The sequence below is a fragment of the Cnephaeus nilssonii genome (assembly GCF_951640355.1).
Source record: "Cnephaeus nilssonii genome assembly, chromosome: 17".
NCBI classification, from domain to species: Eukaryota; Metazoa; Chordata; class Mammalia; order Chiroptera; family Vespertilionidae; genus Cnephaeus; species Cnephaeus nilssonii.
Genome location: NC_137088.1, coordinates 25,144,700 through 25,160,771, shown reverse-complemented (window position 1 = coordinate 25,160,771; position 16,072 = coordinate 25,144,700). Strand labels below are relative to the sequence as shown.

At 41.2% G+C, this 16,072-nt stretch overlaps 1 protein-coding gene across 2 annotated transcripts in view; it reads right to left on the bottom strand.

The window, feature by feature from the left end:
- The window catches only part of COL6A6 (collagen type VI alpha 6 chain), a 98,786-nt gene that overhangs the window by 18,023 nt on the left and 64,691 nt on the right, over window positions 1–16,072 (bottom strand). Inside the window, exons 27-33 of one of the 2 annotated variants that reach the window (XM_079795497.1) lie at window positions 15,671–15,733; window positions 11,278–11,340; window positions 10,175–10,210; window positions 10,014–10,050; window positions 7,880–7,891; window positions 3,869–4,362; window positions 64–160 (exon numbers count right to left, since the gene is read on the bottom strand). In XM_079795497.1, the coding sequence (XP_079651623.1) occupies window positions 64–160; window positions 3,869–4,362; window positions 7,880–7,891; window positions 10,014–10,050; window positions 10,175–10,210; window positions 11,278–11,340; window positions 15,671–15,733 (802 nt within the window). The remainder of the gene's footprint in view (window positions 1–63; window positions 161–3,868; window positions 4,363–7,879; window positions 7,892–10,013; window positions 10,051–10,174; window positions 10,211–11,277; window positions 11,341–15,670; window positions 15,734–16,072) is intronic. The other variant, XM_079795496.1, reaches the window with a different exon arrangement.

The following is a 16,072-nucleotide window of genomic DNA, read 5'->3' as shown; positions in this document are numbered from 1 at the left end:
GCCAAGGGTGACTCAACGTGCTTAACAGGCCCGATCAAAATCTGGTCTCTCTGTGGGTCTTACCATAGCAGAACGTGCACCTCTGTAGTCTCTCTAGTGCTGGCGTGTAGTCGGTCCCGAACGGAACCACTATTACTTGGAACGTGCCAGTGTCGTCGATCTGCGAGGAGAAGTGAGAGAAAGAACAGCGGAGTGGGTGGGGCTGCAAGAACTTCCCAGGACTGTTCAGAGCACTGAGATGTGGAGAGAGCAACGCTGCTGCTTCTAAGAAGGCCGAGGGGAGGCACAGCCTGTCAGGGTGGCTGAGAGCACTGCCTGGGTGTGAGCCCTGAAGCTCCCGTTAGCTGTATGACAAGTTGTTTTGCCTGTTTCCTCCTCTGTAAAATGGAATAACCACACGCCTAGCTAACAAGGCTACTGAGTGATTCATCATTGAAAAGCACTTACGGGCCCTGGCTGGTTTGGCTCAGTGGAGAGAGCATCGGCCTGCGGACTCAAGGGTCCCAGGTTCGATTCTGGTCAAGGGCATGTACCTTGGTTGCGGGCACATCCCCAGAAGGGGGTGTGCGGGAGGCAGCTGATTAATGTTTCTCTCTCATAGATGTTTCTAATTCTCTCTCCCTCTTCCTTCCTCTCTGTAAAAAATCAATAAAATATATTTTTTAAAAAAAAGAAAAAAAAAGAAAAATAAAAGAAAAGCACTTACTGGCACAGGGTGGGTGCCACATGGGTCATGAGAGACCACCAAGCACTTTCTACCCATTATCTCAACAACCCAGTGAGTTTTTTTCTTATGTTCATCATCTCTGTTTTACAGATGAGGAAACTGAAGCTCAAAGACAGTTTAAAGTAGTAGGACAAGGGTTGCAGGGTCTGGGCAGTTCTTACTAAATGCTATTCTTATTAAACTAGAGGCCCGATGCACGAAATTCGTGCACTTGGGGGGGGCGGGGTCCCTCAGCCCGGCCTGCACCCTCTCGAAGTCTGGGAGCCCTCAGGGGATGTGCTGTATCCCCTGAGCCTAGGACAGCACCTGGTATATATGAGGTGCTCACAAACATTTGTTGGATGAATGAACCTTGGGACCAATTCTGACTTCTGTCTGCATCTCTCACTCTTCTGTCCAAGGCGTGTTTGGAGCCAATTCTGCGCAGGGTCTTTGTCAAGAATTTGTACCTTCATTGGTGCCTTTTTGAGATGAACTCCCTCAAGAAAGGAGCAAAGAGTCTCTAGGTGATTTGGGTAGAACCTATAGGTGACACGTTAACATGCAAAAGGTTTAAAATAAGCCAACAAAATACGTTTTCTTAAGTTATATGCTGTGCCTATACCTTTGAGCGAGTGATGGAATTGTGTCAGTTTAAGTTTACATTCCAAGTACCCTCAATTATTTATTTGCATTAAGTATTAAGTTATCTCTTGTTTTGTGGCTAAATAAAGCCAATGGCCAACATGGGCGCTCAACAAACAGAGGGAATTATGAGGACCCAGTGAGTAACCAAATCCACTTACAGAATTTGGAGCTCCTGCACCTCACAGCAGCTTCATTTGCTGGCCCCAGTCTTTTCTAATGTATGTGCAGCTTCTTCTCTGAGGCTGATATTACCAGTCTGATCGTTTGCATAATTCTGAGTTAGCTCAGTGAGGCTAATAGCAGTTTTAGTTCCTCTACAACCTAGACTTCGATGTTGTTAAACAGATTTTAGTTCAGTATCAAGCGAAGGAATGATAATAAAGCAAAAGCTACCTTCTTGAGTGCTTGCTATGTACTAAGCTCTGATGCACAGCAGCGCATCATTTCATCTTCACAACAACTCTAGGAAACAGGCGCTGCTTGCTCTCTTTTATAGACCAGTGCTCAGTCCTGCTTATTTGATCACCTTCACAGAAAATTACAAAGTGGGAAAGGTCACATTAATCCTAGCCTCCAGTCTCCGGGAAAGACAGGTAGAAGTCATTGACTGGTGAGTGACTGCCCCTAGGAAAGGCCTTCAGGCAAAGGTGATGCCTTACCACCTACATTGAGCCAGCCAGTCCATGCCAACAGTAAATCAATCTTGCCCTGAGAAAATGCTTACTTTACTCTAACCTGGAGTTTCCTACTGCTATCGATCCCAGTTTCTCTAATACGAAAGTTTGCTAACTTGGCGTTCAGCTGGCTAATTTTCTCCAGTAATAATTTTTCACACACTTAAAGACAGTGACCCAGTTGCTTCTGACATTCATTCCTCCAAATGAAATAGTTTTCCAGTGCGTGGCCTTTTATTCAGGTTGTATCTTCCAAGGCCCTTTTGCTGCTGAGTGGGGCCCCTCTTCATGGTTCCACACAAGTGCAGAACAAAACACCATATTGGGCCAACACAAGGGGACAGGAAGGACACTTGGTTGGGTTCAGCAGGTCTTCTGTAAGAGAGCGCTGCCACTGAGCCACTTTGGGCAGGTGTTTTAAAGGTTAGAATGGCTATCTTCAAAAAAACAAGAAGTAACAAGTACTGGTGAGGATGTGAAGAAAATGGAACCCTTGTGCACTCTTGGTGGAGTGTAAATTGGTTCAGCCATTATGAAAAACAACCTGGAGGTTCCTCAAAAAACTAAAAATAGAACTATGATTTGATCTAGCAATTCCAGTTCTGGCTATTTTTAGAAAACAACAACAACAAACAAACCAAAAATACTAACTCAGAAAGGTCTCTGCACCTTATGTTCATTGCAGCATTATTTACAGTAGCCAAGACACAGAAACGACTTGTGTCCACCAATGGATAAATGATAAAGACGTGTATGTATGTGTACAATGGAATGTTACTGAGCCATAAAAAGAAATAAAATTTTGCCATTTGTGACAGCATAGATGGGATTCGAGGGCATTATACAGCGGGAAACAAATCAGACAGAGAAAGACAAACGTCATATGATCTCACTTATGTGTGGAATCTAAAAACAAAACCCTAACTCACACAGAGAACAAATTTGATAGTTGCCAGAGGTGTGGGGTGGGAGGATGGGTGAAATGGGTGAAGGGAGTAAAAAAGTAAAAATTTCCAGTTTTAAAATAAATACGTCACGGGGATGTGATGTACAGCATGATTATAGTTAATACTGTATAGCACATTTGAAAGTTGCCAAGATAGTAAATCTTAAAAGTTCTCATCACAAGGAAAAAACAAATTTTATAACTGTGCGGTGACAGATGTTAACTAGATTTTTTGTGGTGACCATCTGGTAATATATACAAGTATTGAATCATTATGCTGTGCACCTGAAACTAATATAATGTTATATGTCAATTATACCACCATTTAAAAAAAAAAAGGTCACCTCAATCCCAGATTTCTTTAGGAATGCTACACAGTAAGAATTTAATCCTCAGCCTAAGAAGCTATAACTAGAACGGCTTTTCCTTTATAACATCTAGATAGTTACATGATTGGTGAAGCTATAAAATCAGTCAATTGGTTTTCATTGTAGAGTAACAATTACTTATTCTGGCCATAAAGTGACATCCAGGAATGTTTATTGGCCTTTCTGACTAAGTATCTTGACACCCAGAGGCAACTCAGAGTCCCTCGCAGAAGCACTGGAGTTGCAAACCTGGGTTCAAGTCCTGACTTTGCCACTTCTTAGCTGTGTGACCCTGGGCATATAGGCTAACTTCTCAGACTCGGTTTTCTCATAATATAATTGGAATAACAATTATACCTATGTCATACATAGTACCTGTTAGAATTAAACAGGATAATGCATGTAAAGGGCTTAGCACGCTCCTGGTAACAGTACTCAATAGTATAATTCTACTTTCTTATAGAGACTTCTGAATATAATCCCCACCCCCCAAAAAAATGTCACATAAAAGGCTTAACCCTCTCACCGAAAATGCACGCCTGATGGAGGGCACGTTGCTGAAAGCGATCACGACGGGAATGATGTCAAGGGCACTGAATTCCATAGTGGCCGTAGTGATGGACTGGGCATCGGCAGACTGACCGCTGCTGAAAAGTGTGGCGATTCTTCTTGTGTGAGCCCCCGGGAGGGTTCGCTTGAAGACGTTCCTGGAGATAAACCTCATTGCTTTGCCGATCTCCCTGCTGTCAGAGGACCGCTCGTAAGGGATGGCTTTGATTTCCCTGAGGAGTTGGTTCTTCCTGTGGGTGTCTGAGAAGCGGATGAGGTGCCTGGCGTGGGAGTCATAAGAGACCACGGCGATGCGCGCCCCCACAGGGCAGCTGTTCTCCCGGACTTGAACGCCGCTCACCAGGGAGGACATCACCTGCTTCATCTGCTCAAATTCCTGCTCCGTCACATCCCGCGACTGGTCCAAGGCGAACACCAACTCGGTGGGATGCACGGGGCATTCGGGTTTTCCTAAAAGGCAAGAACATACATGCCCAGGATCAGGTAGTGTTAATAAAAAAGAAAAAAGACACATAGAAGGCAAAGTAATTTTAAATGGTCAAATAATGAAACGTTAAATAGGCGTTAACAATGTAAATATTTAAAAAAATTGGAATATTAAATATTTAAATTGAATACTTAAAATGCTACTCTAAAAATCTGAATTTGCTCTTTTTAAATAAAACACAAGGAAAAGTCTACAATTCAATTTGAGTTTTAATGACATTTGTAAGTTAATTTCCAAATTCCTTCTAAATGATAAAGACCTCATGGACATGCCCTTCCTTTTACCTTCTGAGACTGGATTAATGGCATCATGTTTGTTGCTGGAAATTCACTCAGTTAAATAAACTAAAACATGTTTTTTACTTAGTGAGGAACCGTAATGAGATAAAGAGGAATGGGTGTGAGAGCTCTGCTGATAAGTTCCTAAAGATTGGAAGAGAACTGACACACTATACAGAACAGACAGATGCAAAGACAGCAGGCACTACCGGGAAGTCCTGGCCCAACTACTGACGAGCCAAGTGACCTTGTCCCAGGGACTCATCCTCTCTACGCTTCAGGTTGCTCATCTGTAAAATGTCAGTCCTAACATTTCCCAGTGCATAGGCCTGTGCTGAAGATCAAATGAATCAACACAGGTAAAGCATTTAGGATAACAGTGCCTGGCACATAGTAGGTTTTCAATTAATGTTAGCCATTGCTATTATAATTATTATTACAGACTTTTTCACTGAGAGAACTCTATCACTTAAAAGAATAAGAAAAAAATTAACTGATGTTTTATGTGACAGCTAAAATGCAAGTTTAATCAATAAATACCTTACCACTTAGAGAAACTTTGAATTATGATTATTAAACTCAAATGTAAGCATTACTTTCAGATTTAGTCAATGATCCCAATTCATTCATTCTAATCCCAGTTCCCTGTAATTATCACAGTTGGCAATTTCGACTTGTCTGAATATCTGATTAATGTTTGCCTCTCCTACTAATTTAGGAAGTGTGGAGACAGGGCTTGTGTCTCTCTTGATCTGCCAAGTTATTAGTCCCTGCCATATATCAGGGATCTAATAAATGTTGCCCGAATGAAAAAGAAGCAAAGGACAGTTCTTTGCAATAGGTAGAGGAAGAAGAACAAAACTTTAACAATGGGGAAGATGTCTGAAAATCTCAACGTGCTTCTCTTGGAGGGGTGTCTCCTCTCCTTCGAATGCCAGCAAGTCAGACTCAGAGATAATAAGCACATGAGACCACCAGCTGTTCATAGGGAGCTCAGGAACTCAGACCTGCTGGGTCCGGCCCAGGCTGGCCAAGGAGGGAGGCCTCTGCCATGGCCAGCTGGGTCTGATCCCCCTTCAGAGATAGATTATGATCTCCTTCTGGTCCCTGACTCTGACCTTCACAGGCAAAAGGACAACTAATAATAAACATTCAACTCCAAATGCCACTGTCCATCTCAATGGAGACAGGACAGAATGTATTAGCCTCTGAGTCTAATTTAGTGGGTTTTAAAGATTTTTAAAAATTAAGGTCATCTCAATTTTATAATAAAAAATGAGTGGAACTATGACCAAACACAAAAGTGGTTCTACCAGCTTTGTGTTGGGGCTGTTACTTGCATATGGGAATGACGACAACACAGCTTCAGACTGAGAGGTAAAGGGAAAAAGGATTCGCAGCACTGGCTGAAGATATAAACAAATTCAAGTTTCTGGAAAAACACCAAAGGGCTAATTCAACTTGCCAAACACATCCCCCAAACCCAGCAAGCTGCAGGAACCCAAGGACACTGAAGGGTTGGATTGTGGTGGCATCAAGGAGACCTCCTCAAGGCATGGATTGCCACACCGAGACCAACATGGCCCTGTGGCCACACACTGTATACTGATGGCTGCTGCTTGGCACTGAGCAGGTGATGAGGATAGAAGGAGGCAAACCAAACCAAGGCCATTCAACTAACATGACAATGGTGACCCTCATCCAGGCCACCATCATCTTTGCCTGAAACACCACAACAGCCTCCTAACTAGTAGTCCTCTGGCTTTGACACTTATTCCAAATAAGCTTCAAAAAATTGTGTATCAGCTCATGCTCTCCCCCCTTCATACTTTAATAAATTCTTTAGTCTTCCATTCTAATTCAGATAAAATCCAGCTGTCTCGTTGTAACCTGGGAAGCTCAGTTTGACCTGGCCTTGGCTTACTTTTTTCAAATGCCAATCTCCCCTCCCTCTGTGTCTCAGTCATGGGGCTTCCATCGGCTCCTAAAAAATGCTTAGCTCTGTCTTGGCTCATGGCCTTTGCACTTGCACTTCTCTGTGCCCGGCTGTTACAGAGCTTGCTGGTTTTTATTCTTCAGGCCAAACTTCAGAGTCCCTGCCTCAAAGAGGAGCCCTCCATCCATAAGGGTTTCTACCCTCCCCTATTATTCTGTGACAGAGTATCGTGTTCTTTACGCCTTTCATAGCAACTATAGGACTGCGTAACTCTTTCTTTTGATTATTATCTGGATCCGCTACTGGGATGGAAACTTCTAAAGACAGGAATCACTTCCATTTTAGCTACCCCTGTGTCTCTGGTTCCTGGGGCAGACTGGCACGTAATAGGCTTTCAATAACTATCAGTTGAATGAGTGAACAAGCAATCAGAGGGCACGGATTGGTGGGTTTACATAAAAGGTATAAGGGCCTGGCTGGCATGGCTCAGTGGTTGAGTGTCGACCTGTGAAACAGGAGGTCACGGTTCAATTCCCGGGCAGGGCACATGCCCGGGTTGTGGGCTTGATCCCAGTGTGTGGCGTGCAGGAGGCGGCTGATTAATGATTCTCTCTCACCATTGATGTTTCTATCTCTCCCTTTCCCTTCCTCTCTGAAATCAATAAAAAAAATATATTTTAAAAGGTACTAGTATAAGGGTATAAAGGTATAAGAAGGATGATGGATTTATACAAACATATGTAATAGGCATTTGTAAAAGACTTAAAAATTAGCACTGAAAGATAATCAACCAACTTGGTAATTACCATCAGGCATGAACTCCATAGATTTTAGTATGATCTGAATTGTACATTCAGCTTACTTGCTATCTGACCATCTCTACTTTTAGTTTCCATTTTTTCCCTTCTGCATCTTAATTCCTAACCTCTAAACTACAGAGACAATATGACAAACCGAGAGAGAGAAAAAATGAAGGGGGAGGGGATATTACTACAAAAAACCCAACATTAAGATAAGTGGTAATGCTAGTCATTAAAATTTTAATAAAAAAAAAATCAAACCAGTTGGTTGAGAAATAGCTGTGAGCCTCAGCTAAAACTGAGTGATTGATTGAAGGCAGGTCTATGCTACCAGTATGAAGAAGCAAAGACAGCCTAGGTAAAATTTATGTCATTCGGTAGGCAACACATTATTCTAACTCATCTCTCCAGATATATGACATTTTGGGCTTGATTATATAATATGCTATAAATAAAGATTACTCACCGTGTCCGCCAGCTAGGGAAGAAGAACAAAGGAGATTAGGTTATTATTTGGTAGGAGAACAGAATTCTGTACGGTGTGGGAAAATCAGGGCAGCTGAGATTCTGCACTGCGTGCTTTTTGTAGATGACTCAGAAATCAGAGCAACAGATAGGGTTTGGAGAAAACGCAGATGCATCCCAGCATGTTGGCACAAGCCCTGCGCCTTCCACAGGGAATGGGAATGGAGAGGTGGGATAATAAACAGCCATAAATCAGCAGCCTGCAGCCAGCTGTCAAGGAAAAGAACCTTGGCCTGGGAGGGAGCACTATGTTGCAGGGAGGTGCACAGAATTTGGCAAGTTAAAAGGCCCTAGCCTCTCTTTACTCTAAATTTCCTCATGTAGATTTCTATAGCTCTCAATTATATTTGTATACACACACACACACACACACACACACACACACACACACAAATGTGTGTATAAACATCAGACATAGATTTATTCTGAAGCAAATGAAGCTTAAGTTTTAGGTCTGTACTGTCCAACAGGGAAGCCATTAGCCACATGTGACTTTAAATTTTAATTAGTTAAAATGAAATTAAATATAAAATTCAGCTTATCAAGTACTCAGAGTCACGTGGCTAGTGGCCACCGTATTGGACAGTGCCTCGGAACATTCCCATTCTTGCAGGAAGTTGTACTGGACGGCACTGCTTTTGCTCTCTCACCTGCCACGGCCCCTTGCAAGGCCCTGGGAGGGTCCCTAGCCATGGGCTCACATGAACACATACTTTTATAACCTGCAGAAATCATTGATTGTGATTTCCTTTTTTTGTTCTAAAGAACATTTACTTTTGAAATAATTTTGCACCCTCCTTTGAATTAGTAATTTTCTATAGAGCCCCTCAAATTTCAAAAGATCAGGCCTCATCATACTTGGATCTACTCTTGAGTTATCATAGTTCACATGACTCCCATGTCAGAAGGCCTACTGTGCTAACTCAGCCCAAAGCAGCCAGTCTTCATGACACAATGTATATATTTTGACTCCCATCATTGGATGGTTCCATTCTGCTGCATAAAGGCAGAGCTAAGATCAACCCTGCAGCCCTGGTCAGGTGGCTCAGTTGGTTGGAGCATCTTCAGTACACCAAAAGGTTGTGGGTTTGATCCCCAGTCAGGGTGCATATGGAAGGCAACCAATCCATATTTTTCTCTCACATTGTTGTTTCTCTCTCCCCCCCTTTACTCTCTCTCTAAAATAAAAAAATAAATAAAAATTCTCAGGTGAAGATTAAAAAAAATAAATCAACCCTGCATTCAAAGCTTTTAAGTCTGTATCTTTGAGACCAATGCTCTCTATAGAAATCAGCTCTACTTGTTTATTTTTCTTTCCCAAAATGCCTTGAGGTGAAATTTGACTCTTCATATCAGTCATAATGTTTGTTTAGAAAGTCAATGAGCATTTGTAGATGAACATTAAATATTCAACTCTCTCCCGATCTTGTACATGGACTTCCTTTGATGGTGGTAACACCTATTTTGATAAGGACAAGCTGCCATAAGGGACTTAAATCAAATTCAAAAGAGCAAGCATTTGCCAAATCAAAATGCCTTTTTGCTTTTAAAATTTTGAGAGGAAAAACTATTGGCAGAATGAATAATTTTATAAGTAAATCAGTCCAACTAAAAGTAATCAAGCACACCTTTCCAGGTATTTCCAATCCTATAAACCAAAATCTGGGCTCCCAAACCCTAGGACACCTTATCACAGCTGTCCCTTTCACACCAGGTGAATTCAATCGTGTCAGCCAGGGTCAGGCGTTAATAATCATTTTAAAGTGTTCCCTGTGATTGTCCATTGATTGATTGATTTCACCATCCAGAGAGTTCTGACCTCATATCTCATTTTTCCCTAGAAGCATTAGATATATCATTACTTAGTGCTTGGGAAGAGGTTCCATTAGACATGCTGGCAGCAAGAGAGGGAGTTAGTTAATAGTCACCAGTCTATGCTGACTCAAAATATATGCAGTGACATTTCTAATTTTAAGAAATTGGCTGGTAAATTGTCTCAATTTTGAGTGAGAAATTGCTGCTTTTCTTCTATGAATGCTGACAACTTGGGTGATCATTTTAAGCAGGGTACTTACGACTGTGGTCCCGCACATACTGAATGAGCTCACACATCTAGAGTTCAAAAATAAAACAGAAAGAATTAACCAACAGACTGCCAGATCCTGAAGTGTAAAAATAAAATACATTTCATGCATGGAGTGCTTGGAACACTCTGTTGGAGTCAGGAGATACATACGGAAAATGAAGCCAATCCTTTGGCTCCTTTCACACCCTAGGGAAACAAACAAACAAAATGTGGTTTCACTGCTCTAGGCACATACATCAGTAGCCAGAATGTGCACTAACATTACTCTAAGAAAATGATAACTTTTTAAAGTTTTTATTCTTATTAAGTTAGAGGGGGGAGAAAGAATACACGTAGATATTCCTCACCTAATGTGCAACAACATTCTAAGGGGAATAACCAATAAGCAGCACGTTTGATGAACACAAACTTCCAAAGGCTACTTTCCTCCAATCCTATGTCTTGTTAAGGGCTGTCCAGAATCTAAGGATGGAGCCGACCATGGTCACTGGCAATGGAAAGCTTTGGAGCAGGCCTATGGCTTACAACTAGGTAAGGCTGGACCATCCAGATGCCTGCCCCTCCTTAAGACAGAGGTTGGGAGCTCCTCAATTCCATGCTTTGTCTTGGCCACTGAACAGGAGCTGAGCTGAACCTTAATCCGTTCCCATCATCGGCTGGAGGACAAAGGGACCAGACTCAATCTGACATCTGGAAAGGTAATCCCAATTGTCTTTCATAAATGAATATACTTACCTACATACGTAAATCTATCTGAGAGAGGACAGAAAGAACAAAGTGGCTCGAATTTCATGTGTTAATCCCATCTTTAAAACAGGAAGAGTCTGGCTAAGGGAGACACTCAAAGAAAAATGCAATGGAGCCCACCCAAATTCCTGAGGAAAGCAAATTTCATGTCAATGAAACTTGGACCATTTTATTCACTATTTATTAATTTTCTCTTACCTTCCTTCATTTGCTGATCATTTATTGAATGTAAGAAGAGGACAAGGATTGGACAGATAAATGTGCTGATAGTTGAGAAATCTCATTTTAGTCTTTACACTGTTCATTTACTCCCTCAGTTCTCTCCGCCTCCCAAGAAATGGCAACTGACATTTAACCGGCATCTTTTTGCTTCCTCTTTCTGAGCACATAAAGGTGGAAAATAGTTGCCAAAGACAGAAAGTATGTACATCTGGACAAAGAAGACTCCATGCACTGACTTTTTATTTGGAAAAGGATCTGGTCTGATTTATGGCTTTTCAACTTACCTTGCGTCCAGGAGGTCCCAGCTCCCCAGGGGATCCCGGCTCTCCTGGAAGTGCAGTGGATACCTCAAAGCAGAATTTATTTACTTTAAAATTATATTTACACATATGTGTGTGTTTGTGGGTTTGGGCATTTTAAGTTTCAAAGGCAATTCACTTTCATTTTAGAAAGAGATGTAAAAAAGCACACGGAAGGAAAAAAAGTCCTCAGTAATACCTTCTCCCCCAAATAATGCTTGCTAACATTTTGTGTCTTTTCTTCTAGTCTTTTATTTATTTTATTGGTATTAATCTATATGTTCTTTTCTCAATCTTATACTTTTTTCCCTATTGCCTTTTAAACTAAATATATATATCTCTGGACACTTCTGTGTTACTAAATATTCTTTTGCAAAACCATTTTTCCCGGCTGCATAGTGTTCCATTATCTAAATATACTATGATTTACTTAATCAATCCTTACCACTGGCACTTAAGTTTGCTGTTGTTGTAATAAGCAATGCTTTCATAAAGTTATAAGTGCAATTCTGATTATTTCCTTGGGAAGATTGCTAGAACTGGAATTGATGGGCTAAGGGAGAAATTTTTATCTAAATGAATTTTTATCTAAATTTATTTAGTGACTAAAGTGAAAAACAAATGAACAAAACCCCCAGAAAAACAAAAAAATTTAATATAAAAACCCTTGAAACAATAATAAAACATTTCACAGTTGGCTGAAAATATCTGTAGCAAAATGGGGAATAGCAACAGTCATAAAAACAGCAGTTGTTGACACTTATTGTATGCCAGGAATGTTTCCATGTTCACACGACAATATAATTTATCATAAGGGAAGCTAGAATTTAGTTTAAAAATTTGAACAATATTCCTTTGTTCATTCTAAATGCCACAGAATTTGTAACCTTTATAGGAATAAAAAATGAAGTTGTCTAAAATCAACTTAATTTGTAAAAGCAATGGCCTATGGAACAGCAAATAATTATTGATGCCCTTTGGGTATTCCAATGATATTCACAGTATGCTGGGTTATGTGGAAAACAACAAAACTTACTGATCTTTTTTTTTTTCTTCTTTTAGAAGATATAGATTAACCTCTCAGGGGGAAATGGTAGACTGAGCATATGCATTTAATTTTGAACCCTCCCAATGTCTTACTACAATAATAGTAAGTGGGTTTTTTTTAAAGGCAAAACCACCCCCACAAAAAACCGACAAGCATGTAGAGAATGAGAAAGGAGATAATAGCCATAAAATTTTGGAGGCTGGAAAGCAGATGTTTAAGTGTTAAATGACTTAGCAGATCTGAAAAAGCTGAACCCTAAGCCAACAGCAGGAAAAGCCAAGAATTCGTGTGTTTTATAACATTCCCAGAAGGCTCAGAAATTGTCAGCACCAGGTACCTCTAGACGTAGAGGCAAAAGGGAGAGGCTAAATCAAGGGTTGGTTGAAAATCATCTTAGGAATCCACTAATCTCTTTCCAATTCTCTGGGTGAATGTTCCTTCTTCCACCCCAGACAGTAAAACTGAGTTGTCTATGCTAGGGACCTCCAGGAAGAGTTGAAGGCCAATGGCACCGTCCTGAGGACAGAGATCGAAGGAAGGTATGTGAAATAGATGTGGACCCTCAGCTCTCCTTTTCCACGTGGTCCTAGGAAGCTGGCAGCCAGACCTCCACCCTCAGGTAGGCAATTGTAAGAATCTTCTCAGGAGAATCTAACTAGACAAAGAAGAAAGACCTAAGATGCTGGTACCAGAGGTTTGCTAAAAACTCAGCCAGCTCACTTTTCAGTGACACTTGTGGCTGACTAGCACCAAGGCCTTACGGCTGCCAATCAGCCTTTCTGTCCTCAATAGGAAGAGAAATCCCATTCTCCAGACATATAATAAATATAGAGAAACACAGGGGGAAAAAACCCTCTAGGAAACAGACGATTGGGGCAAAGGAGACTTAAAAAATACTAATTTATATCCTCAAGAGAGGTAAAAGGAGACATTTCAGCCATGAAACAAGAACAGAAGAGTATAAAAAAAGGAATATTCAGAGAGAAAAAATGAACTCTTGAAATTAAAATATAAGAAGAACATTGTGAGATAAAGTCAAAGAAATCTCCCAGAAAGTAGAGCAAAGAGACCACCAGAAAAATGAGAGAAAAGGGATAGGGGTTGCCATTTTTTCCTAAAAGATCTTGTGAAATTACTTGATTCTTTCAACCAATGGTTCTCAACTGGAGAGAATTTTGAAGACCTCCCACAGGGGCCATTTGACATGTCTGGAGACATTGTTGGCTGTCACAAGGGGGAGGCAGTCGTGGTGGCTGTTGGCATCGAGTGGATCGAGGACAAGATGCTGCTAACTATACTAGAGTGCACAGGACAGCCCCTCACAACAAAGAGTTATCCAGCCCAAAATGTCACTACTGAGTTTGAAAAAACCTGCCTTCAAGTATGTACATGTGCAAAGTTAATAAAAAATATAAGTACATAAAAACACACTTGAATACACAGAGTAAGACAGGTTAAAAATCACGGCAAATTAAAAATAAAATTCTTCAGTTGGTAAAACAAAACAACAAAACACCAAGGTGAAGATTTAGAAAACTTAAACTGGGGATGTAAGCATTCCAAGAGAACTAAGGAGGCACTCAACATTTAAGGTAACGCTTTGCCAAAATCCTCCAATAGAAACGTCAACTCTGCGAGGGAAAACCTGGAAGTGTTCAGTGTTTCAACTTCCACTTCAACAATACTCACAGAGATGAAAAGCTGCGTGACAGGTGAAATAAGCAAGTTACAAACAGTGATAAATTGCCCAATGTGGGAAAAAGAAGAAATTCAAGGAACCCAAGGCCAAGAGAAAAAGTTTATGTATTACCCACTAGTTTGTTTATTTTTAAAAATGATTAATGTGCCATTGTGGGGTAGGGGGTTGGGGCGAGGGAGTCCAACAAGCAGCTGAACTTGTTAGCAGGTTTCCGATGTTCAAGGGTAAACGATTTCATTAACAAGCCAAGGGAAAGAGGTTCCAGAGATACTCCAATGCAGATGGCATCTAGATTAATTTGAAAGTCTTTCCCAATTATATTTCTAATTATCACTGTCTTCATTTTTTATAAAGAGCATAATGTTAAAGGATAGTCATCCAAAAATATGCATGAGGAAAAGATTTATAGCTGGGAAGCAGTTCTCTTGGGAGAAGCAGGGTGGAGAAAAAGAGCAGATTCTTTTTAAAAAATATATTTTATTGATTTTTTACAGAGAGGAAGAAAGAAGGATAGAGAGTTAGAAACATCGATGAGAGAGAAACATCGATCAGCTGCCTCCTGCACACTCCCCACTGGGGATGTGCCCGCAACCAAGGTACATGCCCTTGACCGGAATCGAACCTGGGACCCTTGAGTCCGCAGGCCGACGCTCCATCCCCTGAGCCAAACCGGTTAGGGCAAGAGCAGATTCTTTATTTTGCACCCCTAAACCCTACATAAACAATCCCTAAAGTTCTTACTATACTTTGTAAAAAAAAAAAAAAAAACAACCCAAAAAACTACCCAGAAGCAAATGAACTCTGATGACAAAACTGGAAAACCACCTCTAGTCTCAAAGTCTATCAGATTTTGTGTTTTTCTTTTCCTGCCTGGCACCGTGTTAAGAGCAGTTTACCTCATCAGTGGTGTTCTGAACAAGAGAGACAAAGAACGTATCTGGAGACCATTGTCATAAGCTTGTCTCTTTCCTAAAGCAGCCATCTCATACCAAGCCTAGGATACAGCAAGAGTCAGCAAATGCAGACATCCATTCTTGAGCCACAGGAACCCAAGGATGCCGACGAGAATTACTGCAGACTTGTGTTTATTCCGAATGATTCAGAGCATTAGGCAATATCCAGCTCCCTCCATGGAATAATAAAGACACATTCAGTTTCATAATAAACGGAGACTTTCTCTCCAAGCTCGGGAGATACCCTCTTGAGCTCAATAAAGAGAGGGTCTTTCAGGGCACACACCTCATTAGAGCAGCTTAACAAAATCTTTCTAGTGAAGACAACATGCCAGTGGGCATGGGGTTGTACTAAATCTGCCAGGGAGACGTGATTCAACTGGCCATATTTTGGCAGCGCAAAACGTATTTTAGACCACTTTAAAAGCCACCACCAACAACCTCATTTCCAGTGTTCAAGAGGGTACATTGGCAGCCAGAAGGGGTCAACTTGCTCACTAAAAGCAAACCATCATCCACCTTCTTGCTGGCATTGAAGGATGAGCAGCATTCCCTTCCCCAAGCTTGCCTTGAACAAATACACACATGTTACAAGTCTTCGGGAACAACTCAAATGATTGGGAAACATGAAGTGGACTTCCCAAAGCAGCCGTGGCTGTAACCATCGAAGAAACTTACCCGCTGGCCTCGAGCTCCCTTGGGTCCAGTTTCTCCTGGACCACCAGGGTCCCCAATCTCACCCTGAATAAGTTCAGAAAAATAAAGTAGTTAGTAAAATCAAAGAGAGCTCTCAATGTGTTTTTAAAACTAATTCCAACATGAAGGCATTTTCATATACGTTTTTATCTTTAACAGTCTTCTTTGAGGTGTCTTCCCCATTTTCAGAGCTGTCTGCCCAGCACATGGTGCTCATTGTTTTACTTCTGTCTCTCCAGTCAGAACACAGCCTCTTTGGCGGCATGAACTGTGCCCTTGACCTTGTCCCCTGATCCTATCATGGGACCTGGCCTTTACTGAGCTCAGTCAACGTTTCTGGCAAAAGTGAAAGGCTTAAGGTAGAGGACAGCATTGCTAACTTAT